The sequence below is a fragment of the Aulostomus chinensis genome, chromosome 10, assembly GCF_037954235.1.
Source record: "Aulostomus chinensis isolate RoL2024-O1b breed Wild chromosome 10, RoL_Achi_v1.0, whole genome shotgun sequence".
In the NCBI taxonomy this organism is placed as follows: domain Eukaryota; kingdom Metazoa; phylum Chordata; class Actinopteri; order Syngnathiformes; family Aulostomidae; genus Aulostomus; species Aulostomus chinensis.
This window is the reverse complement of record NC_141329.1, coordinates 2,604,864-2,617,329: the sequence shown is the minus strand read 5'-3', so window position 1 is coordinate 2,617,329 and position 12,466 is coordinate 2,604,864. Positions and strand designations below refer to the sequence as shown.

The 12,466-nt window shown below is 47.1% G+C and overlaps 1 protein-coding gene across 7 annotated transcripts in view; it reads right to left on the bottom strand.

Annotated features, from left to right (window-relative positions):
• The window catches only part of kcnab1a (potassium voltage-gated channel subfamily A regulatory beta subunit 1a), an 87,559-nt gene that overhangs the window by 52,330 nt on the left and 22,763 nt on the right, over positions 1-12,466 (bottom strand). For 2 of the 7 annotated variants that reach the window (XM_086215556.1, XM_086215555.1), the window contains exon 2: positions 3,652-4,065. The exons of 4 other annotated variants lie outside the window; for them this stretch is intronic. In XM_086215556.1, the coding sequence (XP_086071682.1) occupies positions 3,652-3,857 (206 nt within the window). In that variant the 5' untranslated portion in view covers positions 3,858-4,065. Of the gene's footprint in view, positions 1-3,651; positions 4,298-12,466 lie in introns of those variants that run through there. One more of the 7 variants, XM_086215554.1, reaches the window with a different exon arrangement.

Genomic DNA, 12,466 nt, shown 5'->3' with positions numbered 1-12,466 from the left:
CCCAGCTCAACAAGGTGGCAGCAGCAACAAAAATCCCTCTTCATTTCAAATTCAGCCGAGCTTGAAATGTGCAGCTTGTTAATGGCAACACACAAAGACCCAGCAGTGCCCTGGCGGCTCCGTCCACTGTGCTCGAGTGCATCCAGGACAGAGCAGTCCCACCGCGGGTGGAGTGTTGCTTTGGACTGGCTACTTTACATGATTATGAAAGCAAAACCAATTAAGATAAAACTCGTATTCTGTCACAGTCTGTTTTGCAATTATGTTTTCATTTCGTGATGGAAAGAGAGTCAACAAGAGAGGAAGAAAGAATGCTTTCATCTCTTAGGAAGCGCTTTCAAGGAAAAAGAAGCTTCAATCACCTGATCTCTAACAGATAATAGAGGATAAATTATTAAGCGGAATGCGTTTGTGCACTCATTTGTTTTCCTTGACCACCAACACAAAATGCCCGGTGAGCAGCAAACACACCCTCGCGCTTTCACCTCTGCCGCAGCAGCGCAGCAGATCTGTGTTCAGCCTTCCTGGAGATAAAAGAAGCAGCGAGACAGCAGAGTTCCACACCGGCCATCCAGCAGCTTTACTGTCAGCACAAGACAATGTCCTCCCTCTCTCCCTCCCTCTCCCTCTCTCTCCTTGGATCTTCCTCTCCATACTTCCTCCCATTGTTGCAGCAGCCAGAAACTCCTGCACATCCTCATCTCATCTTCTACTGAACTTTTAATGACACTCAGAGCTGTACTAGCATATGGTGTTCCATCCTATAGAGAAAGCTGTGTAGGGGAATATCAGTGTGTGTGTGTGTGTGTGTGTGTGTGTGTGTGTGTAGCTGTGATACTGAGCACACAGGAGACAATTAAATCTTCTTGTGAGTCTCTGCACACACTTATTGAACATGTATCATGAAAGCTCTCGAGTCGCGCCACAGCTCCGGAGCAGAGAGGCCGCCTCCTCCAGAGATCTGGTTAATGGGGTTCTGGAGCAACTCACAGAAGCCTCCCATCGCCAGAGCATGAATGTGTGAGTGTGAATGAGTGGATGGGAATGTGTGGTAAAAGTGCTTTGAGTGGCTTTTACACTCTAAAAAAACATGTTTTAAATGCAGTTATTCACGTTCACAAGTCATTCCGTGCGTTTTTCGGAGCATCTCCTCTTTGATCCACCTCGAGAAACATTTGCACTGCAAGTCTGTGGTCGTTTCGCTCTTTTTAACCAACATCTCAACAAAGATCAGCTCATTCTGGTTGGAACACAGAGATTTTAACTGAGAGGAGAGTGAAAGTACAAACACACAGCAGCAGGAAGGAGAAGAACGTCACCCTTCAAATAAATGAAAAAAATGATCAAATCTGATTAAGTGTAGTTTGATTATTCTTATGATATAAACCATCCATGGAGCATAAACTGGTGTTTGATTATAATTTTCAGTCCCAGGGCGAGTTTACATACGTTGCTGATAACAACTTTCACCCACCTGGCGTCCCTGCCGGGGACATCCAGTCTTCATGCAGGTTTGCTCAGCGTCACCTCCACATCACCTGCTGCCAGCTGGAATACTGTCTCAGTGGCTGTCACCTCACTTGACAGCTGTCAGTCATGGATCACTTTGCTGCATCTGACTACAGACACGTTCCTGCTTCACTCCTCCAGTGCTGCTGTAACCAGACATGATAGTTACTGTCTCTAGTTTTTCCTTTTCGCCAGCTCATTTCCAAAAGCAGGATTTGAAATTAAACGTAGAGCAGATGTGGCCACTGGTGGGTAAGAACTTCTGCTAATCGTGTTAGTTACAGAGGCTGACTGCTCAATATTCTCCCAATAGTCAGACGGAAGTGTCTTAACGCTAATCTAAGGCAACATACTGCGATGTGCAACCTGCCAGGCAGCTACACGTTCCATGATTCTGTTGTTCCTGTCGCGGGGTGGCAGCGAGCCACGGCCGCGTGCCACTCACCTGACTCCCAGCTCTCATTACTGATCAAACAGCAACATAAGCCACTTCCATTACATATAGTCTAGACGACGGCGGAGTCTAGACTATATGTAATCTAAGTCCAGCATAAAATGAATCCCCATCAGTGCTCTTCTGGTTATAAAAGTCTCAGATAAAAGAGTCCTGGACAAAATATCAGAGCATGAATACACGTCTCTTCTCCATCCAAGGGCCACGTTTGTTAGATACCACAGTAACGGCTGATACTTTTACTGCTTCTTCTGCTACTCTCTCCAACAGCAGTTGGTGTAAGTTGCATCATTATTCAGCTAGGAGACGACAGAACGCGCAGCCGTACATTGAGATGATATAACGTGAACAGCAGCTGAAGCAAGTAGATTAATAAGATTAAAACTTCTGAGAACAGAAATTTTACTGTTTTCTCAGAGACCCTCGAAGCTGCTGATGTTTCAGGCATCTTTTCCAAGTTAGACATCAAAAACTGCAAAAAAACATCTTTAATTGAAAGAAAATTTCTTCTGGCAATTTGCTGTTTCTATCGCAAATGAAAAATTAATTTCCCAGCATCTCTAGTGGATCAGCTTCATATCATTAACCTATTTTTACTGATCATGGCAGGCGGCCTCGCTTCACCGGTGTGGTCGGCAGGTATTTGGGTTTCAGCTGCAGTGACTGAGAATTCGCACCTGCAGCAGCAAACCTGTCAGGCTGAGGTCTGCCAGTGTCTGCACACTTTCCTGCCTTGATGTGGAACGAGTTGAGCTACTGGCTTCAGTAGAACATCACCACCACCAGAGCGCTGAACTTGCAATCTGTCACCAGCCCCTCCACACACACACACACACACACACACACACACACACACACACACACACACACACACACACACGTATAGATTCATCGTGTACTGCGGTGCTCAGGAAGGTGGTGGCATCACATTCACTGTAAAATTCACAGCCTGAGACTGTAAGAGTCAAACACACAAGTCAACTGAGCAGTGGAGGTCAAATCCAGCTCAGACACGCTGCCCACACTTGCTCACCAAAGCTCAGAAACAGGCAAAGACGAGAGTAAGAGGTAGAAATGTGTTCAGGTACAGAGGAGAGAAGTGGTAGCAGATGAGCTCACGGCAAGAATCTGAACCTGAAGGTTTTTCAGAGCAGAGAGAGAGAGAGAGACGGCGTGCAAATACAATGAGACATCCAGGCAGCCTGGAAACATCCCGAACCTGAGAATCATATTTGACAAATGTCACACGAGACCTCTGAAAACCTTGTGCCGACTTGGACGAAGGTGCTTCAGCTGCTTCTGGTGAAACCGCGTCGATGACGGCGGTAAATGTCACATGACCAGAGAGCGTGAAGGCAGAGAGGTGAGAGTCCAGAGAACAAATGTTGCATTGGTGAGGTTTGGGTGACATGACTAAAATAACAAAAACTTTGTAGAGATTTCGTAGCGGAAGAGTTTTGTGTCATAATGCTCACATTCCTCTCAAATCCGATCAACAACTTGAACGATTGCCAAGCTTTTAATAATGTCCTCAAAATGTGTGAAGTAACTGCACAACAAAGTAATAAAGTTACTTTTGAAATCACATATTTGTCGTACAAACGTCAGTAACAACCCTATCAAAGACAAGAGAAACCCTACGAGTGGCTCTAATGAAGGACACACAACATTCACCTGCATACACACACCTGTACTTCATGCCTGTGTGTTTCCCCGTGGACTCCTTGAGCGAGATGTGTCGGGGGGTGAAGGAGCCAAAGCTGCGGGCGATGATGGCCACGGTGCGGAACTTGGCCCTGGCTTGGTTAACCACATTGGGGCTGGTGGCGCTCTTGCTGTGGTCCCCATTGCCCCTCTTCAGGTTGTGGTCCGTACAGGCGATGGACACCTGCATGGCTGAGCGTCAGTCAGGGGACAGATGGGACAGAAGGAGCGGAGACGGGGACCGGCAGGAGAGCCTGAATGACAGCGCTCGGTCTTCTTGAATGAAAAGTCTGTTCGGGATCCCCTCCTTCCTTTGAAGTTCTCTCTCTCCTTGGAAAGCGATTCGGTCTTCAGTTGCTCATTTCCAAACGTCGTGCCTCCATGTGCATCACTTTGTTCTGCGATGCAAAATAAAGCTGTGAAAGCTTCTGATCAGTCTTTTTTCCTCTCACATCAAGTCAGAACCGCAAGCCCGAGGACTCCTCGGTTCTTTGAGGGATCCCAAATTGATTCCCCACCGATCTTCCTTTCTCCTGTTTAGCGCCTCTGATGAGGAGATCAAGGAAATTTCTAACAGTGTTCGAGCTGCAGAATGACAACCAGAGGAGCTGAGAGGAGGGATGGAAGAGAGAGAGATGCAACCCAGACACTGAGCTCTAGCAGCTCTGACTATGGAGAGAGAGAGAGCGAGAGAGAGCGAGAGGGGGAGTGAGCGAGCAGTGGAGTGTGAGAGAGGGGAGAGGAGGGTGAAGAGGAGGGGACAGGGTCAGAGAGAAAGGAGGAAACAAGATGGGGGTGGGGGAGTCACTCTCAGGTCTTGGCAGGGCGCACCATCACACTAGTGCCATCAGCACTTTATCCCGTCTTGTCACTTCTCCTCCTCCTCCTCCTCCTCCTCCTCCTCCTCAGTTCGCCGCTGCCTGACGATGCTAAAGTGTGTCACTACTGTGTTTTCTCTCCGCTCCCTGATATTTGCTCTGCTTCTGTTTTTGTTTTGCTCAGCGGGGTCATTTGCTCGCCAACAGCACACCTTCAGGGAAGTGAGAGGCTTGTGGTGCAACACTCCCACTCACTCTCTCCCTCTCCCTCTCTCTCTCTACCTGTCTCCCACTCAATCTGTTTTTTTTCTGTCCTGTCACACATCTTTGCAGGTTCCTCTCATCTTCCAGCAATATTTATTCTCATTAACACTCACACACTGACACACAGAGTTTCTCTTTCTCTTCTTTTTCTCTGTTTTATGGTCTCAGCAGTCGAGAAATAAATATCAAACCCAAACGTCCTTCAGGTTTCCAGATCTCACTGCTGCCCAGTAAAGCCTCACTCCCACCAGCACCTGCTAACCCCCGGGTTTTCCTGCAAAGTGAACAGTTTTAATCCGTATTCAGCCCCGGGTAACACGACCCTGCTGTGGACACTGAGTTTATCAGCTCAGCTCCGATCGACATTGACGGGAACATAAAACCTGGGTGAGCACAGTAATTTGCAGCGAGCCGTCCAGATCCAGTATCAACAATAAACATGGAGGAGTGAAAGCTTGTGGCCTCCACCAACTAACTTCCACGACTTCATGTCACGTCAGACACAAACTCAACCGTCTGCGTTCCAGCAGCGACGCTCCAGTTCAAAAAGTTAAGTTTGAAAAACATTAAGAGGACTCTCCATCACTGTCCTCCATGCTGCTTTCACTACAGCTACCAAAGACTGCGTCCTAGCAGAAGACGCTTCACTCCCCGGCTGTTCCAGCAACACCGGTCACTTCTTTCTGCTGCTATGACTACAATCACGACATCCAACATGACGCACGAGGACAGCAGAGAGGAAATCCTCATCTCCTCACAAAGGGAACAGAATCAATCGGTTCTTATTAGCAGGCTGGCACGGGTCTGAACAACTGCCATGTACGCAGGCTGCGCAGTGAAAAATTGGTTTTAAAGTGCAAAGGTTTCAAGGGAAAAGAGAAATGTTGGCAGGCTGCTGCCTGGGATCTGAGTTGTGCTCACGTGTTTGTATTTGGAGTATCAAGCTGCAGAATGTGCAAGTCAGTAACATACATTTGCTGACATTAGGAATCATTTTATCCCTCACACACTGCACATATAACTCCCACAGGCAGCTACAAATCAAAGCAGAGAGAGAGAGAGAGAGAGAGAGAGAGAGGATGGACGAGATGGGGGAGGTGTGGACATGTTGGAATCAGGAAAAAGAAAACGACTAAAAACAGCACGCATAACAGAGCTGTAAGGAGGAGGAATTAGAGCTGCTGGCTGTTTTATTACAGTAGAGCTGCATGTGAATGACTGCTGTGTGTGTGTGTGTGTGTGTGTGTGTGTATTTACACAGTGAAGTGTTTATGTTGTGTACTTTCCAGTGATTCCATAGGGGGTGTCAAGTGGAGGTAAATGGAGCTGTTATTTCTGTAGGGTCTCTTTTCCTGTGTGTCAGGGTTTTGTGTGTGTGTGTGTGTGTGTGTGTGTGTGACAGTTATGACTCCTGTAATATTTCCAACACCAGTGAGGATCTGCTTGATGGGAATGACATCATCAGAAGGGTCCACGTGAAGAGCAGACAATAAGAATTCTATACTTTTGACAAAAGAAAAGGGAAGATGTTTTTTTTCCTTTTGTCACCACTGAGTCAACAACCATTTACAATAAAAGCACTTCACCCTCAACCCCTGACGCCCGCCAAATACGGTGTATCGTTGGGGCCACGCCGCAGCGCTGGATCGCCGCAGCGCTGGATCGCCGCAGCGCTGGATCGCCGCAGCGCTGGATCGCCGCAGCGCTGGACAGTGCTTTGGTTTATCATAAACCCCCTATAACCCCCCCCCATGTTGTATGTTTTATGATATTATGCATATTTTGTAATATGCCATTTTGAGAGCAGCAGGGCCTGCTGCTAATTGGTTGCTCTGAACGAGTTGGTTATCGTCCATTGTTTCAAAATGTGATTGGCATTGATTTGAACGCCACAAAAGCCCATTATTTTCACCCTGAAATCGAGCTCTTAGCCAGCTGCACCCTCATCTTCAACCCATCACTCATGGTTACCTTACACTTCTGTCACTGAGACGTCTTTGGTCTGGAATGCGCTGCTGTGTTTGCTCTGTGTGTATTTGTGTACCACGTCAGTGGAGGAATTGTTTTCTTCTCTTTTTTTTTCCCCCTCCCAGTCCTTTAGAAATAAAATCCTGACAGAATCTTCATCCCTCCTGCCCGACTTCCCCGCCTCCCTAAGTAGATAAAGAGCTCCAGATCAATCTCACACCTGATGGAGGAGCCGCTCCGTCCACATCGATCTGTTCCCTGTACCGCAGGTTCCACATATGGAATTAAATCTGGCTCAAAATTGTGTGTTCTTTAATCTTCTCCCCTCTAATGAGAAGAAGTGCAGCTTGGAGGTCACGTGGTCGTGCCTCCGTCCATCTCACTGCAGGCTGAAATCTTTATCACAGACAGGAAAATCTGTCTGTCAGTAATTTGTGTGCATGTTTTGAGAATAAATTTTAAACGCCTTTTCTGAATGTTTCCCTCTTACTACTCTCATCAGACTACAGCCAGCAGTGCTCACTCAGGCTTTTCAGTTGCCAAAACAGCATCTTGGGCTTGAATACAACCTTCGGTCGCTGTAGTAAAGCAGCATGGAGGACGGTGACGGCAGCCGTGTTGCCAGCACACGATTTTGATAAACAATTTGGAGTTTTTGCTTCATGTGCACACCTACAACACATCCAACCACAGGCATTTACTCAAAACCTCCCTCCATTTTTCCGCTTGTAGGAAACAAGAAGCCAACGTGTCGCATTTCTTCTTCTACGCTGCCTTTTCCAACCATCACAACCCTGCCTTCAACGCCATCTTCTGCCGGAAATGACAACTACTCAGCCTGGTTTGTTCACCTCAAACCGCTCCATCGAAACGCTGATATTTCCTGTTCCCACTGTGGAAAGGCCTCGTGTTAACAGGTCGTCTGGCCAGTGAGTGTGTGGACAGGTGCCCAAGCCTGCCAGTGTGAAGAAATCTGAGAGCTGCTGGATGACTTGATAAGAAGCCTGGCAGCGACAACTGGGAGCACTGGTACGTGGTTCAGGGACTCATGCTGTTAACCACAGAGAAGCTAATTCCCAAAGTTTTACCGTGTCTCTCCTCGCTATGTTGCTGCTGTGCGGTGAACGTTGCTTCTCTATCCTTTAGCGCTTCAAACGTTTGATTCTGACACACGACCACAGCCGAACGTCAATAGTGGCAATAAAACACAGGAAAACACACCGGCCTCGCGACACTGTGTGTGTGATGAGTTACAGGAAACTACATGGAATATCGGCGGCTACACTTCAACGTCCATCAATACAAACACTCGTGTTTTCAGCGGAGATTTACAGCTGAGAGGAGGTTTCAGCAGAGTTGAGACACAGCTGCTGAGAAATTGTCTTTGTGAGGGAGAATCTGATGTCTACCTGCAGCTCTACTGCATCATCTACAGGGCTGTGATGCGTTGGTTCTCTAGGCCTCACATCCACACCGCTCCGTTGCAGAGCTAACACGACCGAGTCCACACAAGAGACGAGCACTTAGCTCAGAGTTAATCTGCACCGGCACGAAGACTCTGAATGCTCTTTAATACTCTGCATGTCAGATTGGCTCTGTGGTCAACTGCAGAAAACACTTCAGAGGAAAAGTAGGAGCCGAGATTTGATGGCGCCGACACCCAGGTGAAAGTGGCACGAGTGTGTGACAGTGAACGCAGCAGAAACGGACAGGTAGAGGTAGCAGAGCGAAGGTTGGTGAGGGGAAGCGAGTGCACACACGGGAGAGATGAAATCCTAAAAAGGTGATGATGAAAACACACTCCACGTTTCGATGTATTCTGGATTCAGGGAAATGTTGATGACATCATGTCAGACGATGACTCAAGTAGTCAGGTAGTCGGCGGGCATTAGCCGTTTTCCTCATCACTCAGGGTATAAAAGGTACATTAATATAATGTGTGAGTAAACTTCCATCCACGGACCGACAGTGTTTAGAAAGAAAACAACACCTCGACAGAGAGCTAACAAGGTCAGCCACGCACGATAATTCTACCAGAATATTCCGCTCACATGACCCTAATTTTCATTTTCAGAATCATCGTGGGCTACCAGGAGATGGAGGACCTGTCACATGGCTTTATTCAAAAACCATTTTCAAAACTTTTCATTGGCTAAACGCCTTCAAACCCCACAGAGGGAAGTATCAGGTGGCCAGTAGGTTTGATTGTTGAAAATAAATAACGAAATAAAAGCGGTGACATACGGAGCGAGACAGAGCGGCGACATTCAAAGAGGACTGAGCGTCTCTGCATCCGCGTACAAACGTGTGTGGCTGTGGGCTGGTCTTCATGCTGCGTCATGAGCTACGTCAGCAAAAGCCTACACACACACACACACACACACACACACACACACACTCCCATGGGGCACTCTGCTCTGTGTGTGTGTGTGTGTGTGTGTGTGTGTGTGTGTGTGTGTGTGTGTGTGTGTGTGTGTGCGTGCAGCAGACAGCATAACCAAACCTCAGTAGAACGTAGCAGGTAACACAGCTGTGTTGGGGTTGTTTTGTTTACGTGTCGCTCATCGCGCTGAACTTGAGTTCAGAAATGTAAATGTGATAAACGTAAAAGGTGGCTGACATCTTTTATCACCACACAAGTGTTGTGTATGTAGGTCGTGACATAAACCCGTGTTGGTACGCTGCGTACTGTACACTTCCATCCTTCTCTCCGGCCCCACTCGGGGTTGTGTGACGTAAGTTGAGTGACAAAGTACCAGTCCTTCCATTCTCCTGCCCAGTGGGTCCAACTGTCCCTGCTGCCATGGACTGAACCATTCCAGCTGTAGGGGGTTTGAAGTTGGATGTGACGCTGCTGCAGAGCATCAAATTGTGTCCTCAACTCTCTCTCTGGATCGGATTGAGAGCAGGGCCGAACGATATTTAAGGCAAATCTAACCGTTCTCATAAACGAATAAGAGAACTGTGTCCGGTTCTGCCAACACACACGTGTGTTCACATGTTTCTTCACCAACTCTCACACGACAAAAACATGACATAGCATTTCTCCTGCAATAAAATTCTACAAAGCCTAAACTCTCAGGCGCACCGGTGCAGACTGAGATTATTTCTGAGTGCAAATGTTTAACTTAAAGGTCATTTTTCATGTCAAAACCTACAAGTGAATGTAGTCTGTACTACTGTACTACAGGATACTACTCACAGGTAGTACAGTAGTTAGTACTGTAATATTTCATGTGGCGCAAAAGAGCAAGTCTGGCATTTTTAAATGGAGTCACATGACTATTAAACCTTTATCACAGCGACTCCTGCCACTAAGATGGAGGTCGCTGGCCTCAGGGCAGAGGAAGGAAGAGCGCAGGAGAGCGTGAACGCTTCAATGGTTGATCATCACTCATCGTTCCAATCCATACAGCGACCGCGACTCCGTTCCACCCGCCAGGCTCGCCGGCGGGTTCGTCTCATACCAGGAGGTACAAACTCATTCATGTCTATTTTTGGATCATATTTCCATTGAAACGATGACACAGAAAACCTGCGTTAGACTTCAGCATGTTGCTCCCCTACTGCTGTCCCGCAGGCTGCTCATGAACCTGGTTCTGTAATTATTTAATACTCGCCGGGCGCCCCGGGTTAATAAGCCTCAACTGCACGTCTGCTGCCACGCCTTCCTCCTGGGGTCACCGGTCAGAATCTACGGCTGTCGTGACCCTGACAACGTGTCAATAACTGGAATGCTGATTTTTACATCATCATCTCATCTCCATTTGATGTGTAGGCAGGACATCTTTACTGCACTATGGTATTTAATTTAAAATGCTGTTTACACAATTGCATTGAGTCTTCCTGAGAAAAGAAACAGGTTTTATTGAGCTGATCTGCGTGGTTTCAGACCAGCTGATCACATTCACCCCTGAGGAGGGGAATAATCCAGAGAGCAACCCCACTCAGCTTTGCTGGGAAGCCAGCGTTTTCATTATCCAGTGGCTGAGCGCTGAGGTGTGTCCGACCCCCTGCAGCTGTCACTCAGACTCACAGTTACAACCTTACACCTGAAAATAACCCCCCCCCCCCCCGGACCAGAAAGAGCCAATTCATTAATCTGCTCCTGACGAAGAGTTCAAAGGTTCAGAGGCAAGTTTTCAAAATTCACTCTCCATAATGGGTACTGCAGACAGAAGAACACATGTACAGTAACACTCACAGCAACACATTGACAGAATGCTCAGAGCGCACACACACACACACACACACACACACGCGCGCACACAGGTCACCAGTGGGTCACAATACCAAGTCCATCCATTTAGTGGCTGGCGTTGTTCTCGGAGGAGCATTAGATTACAGTTAGTTATAGACACTCGAGACAGCTGCTGAAGGTAAGAAAGGTCGCAGTGTCATGACCTTTACACGCCGAACCCTCAGCTCAGCGTTACAGTCAGCAGATTATGGACGCGTAAAAAAAAAATAGCAACAACAACAACAACAACACAGCCAGTTGAATAGAGACGTAAACCTGCGTGTTCAGGTGAATGTAGAGGTGAAGTTCGCGCCGCAGTGAATGAATATCAATGTTTAAGTGTCCGTGAAATTCGTGCACGCTAACAACTCACTAAAAACTGATTTTGCTGAAGCATCATCATCTAAAAGACGCCGTACCCAACCGTACAGCCCCCCGTGGACACTAATAATACAGCTACTGAGTCGGTCAGAGTGGTGTCCACCGACCGTGTCTGACTTTCACTCTACTGGCTGAAAAGCAAATTTGCCACCTGTCTGCATCAACCAATCACGGTTTAGGGTTCGACTTCAGCTGCTGTCATACGTAACGAACCACTCATAGGTGTAAGTAAGTGTGCTCAGGTATCTGCTGCCTGGGAAATGCTGGCACCCCGACAACAGATAGCAATGAATTGTTGCGTTTGTGTGTGTGTGTGTGTCAGTGTGTGTGTGTGTGTGTGTGTGTGTGTGTACTGTAATTACAGAAGTGATTTAACTCTGTATTTGTGAATAGAAGAGAAAAACAGAATTTAACTCACGATCATTATTGTTGGTTCCACGTGACGCGTCTGAAATAAAGTCAGCCGTGACAGCCTCGACTGAAGGGGTCAGAAACAACTTTATTTGCAAACTTTTGTCTTTTGTGCTTAAAATCGTGACATAATAAAGCTCTCCTGCAACTTGAGCCATCTAATAAGCACTTCCTCCTACACTAGCTGCACCACAACTAGCTATTTGTTGCAGAGAGCAGCGTTCCAGGCTGCTAAAGAGTCTCCAGATATGGACACTTGATAGTCAAGAGTGGTAACAACAAGAGAAACCATCATCCTAGTAATAGCATTGCTATGGAAACAGTATGGAGGCGTTGTGTGTGTGTGTGTGTGTGTGTGTGTGTGTGAAAAAGCAGCAACAACAAAAAAAAAAAACACCAGACAAGAATAAAAAAAAATGCCAGATGGCAACCAGGCAGCATCTGGAGGAACAAAGATACATGTGTACTAGTACCTTTGAGATGACGGTTAAAGTACTGCAATGAAACCGGACGAGCTGATCTCCAGGGAGGATGTTAAACACTCCGCCAGAGAACAAGCTAACACTTCAGCGCCATGTCAGCGATGCCAACGACAGAAAGGCAGGATTCACTGCAGCACAGCGGCTTGATTCAGAAAAGTATTTTTAACTGTCAAGTGTATATTTATCAGTCGCTACCACATTTTAGACCTCCTTAGAATAGAAACGGCCCAGAAAA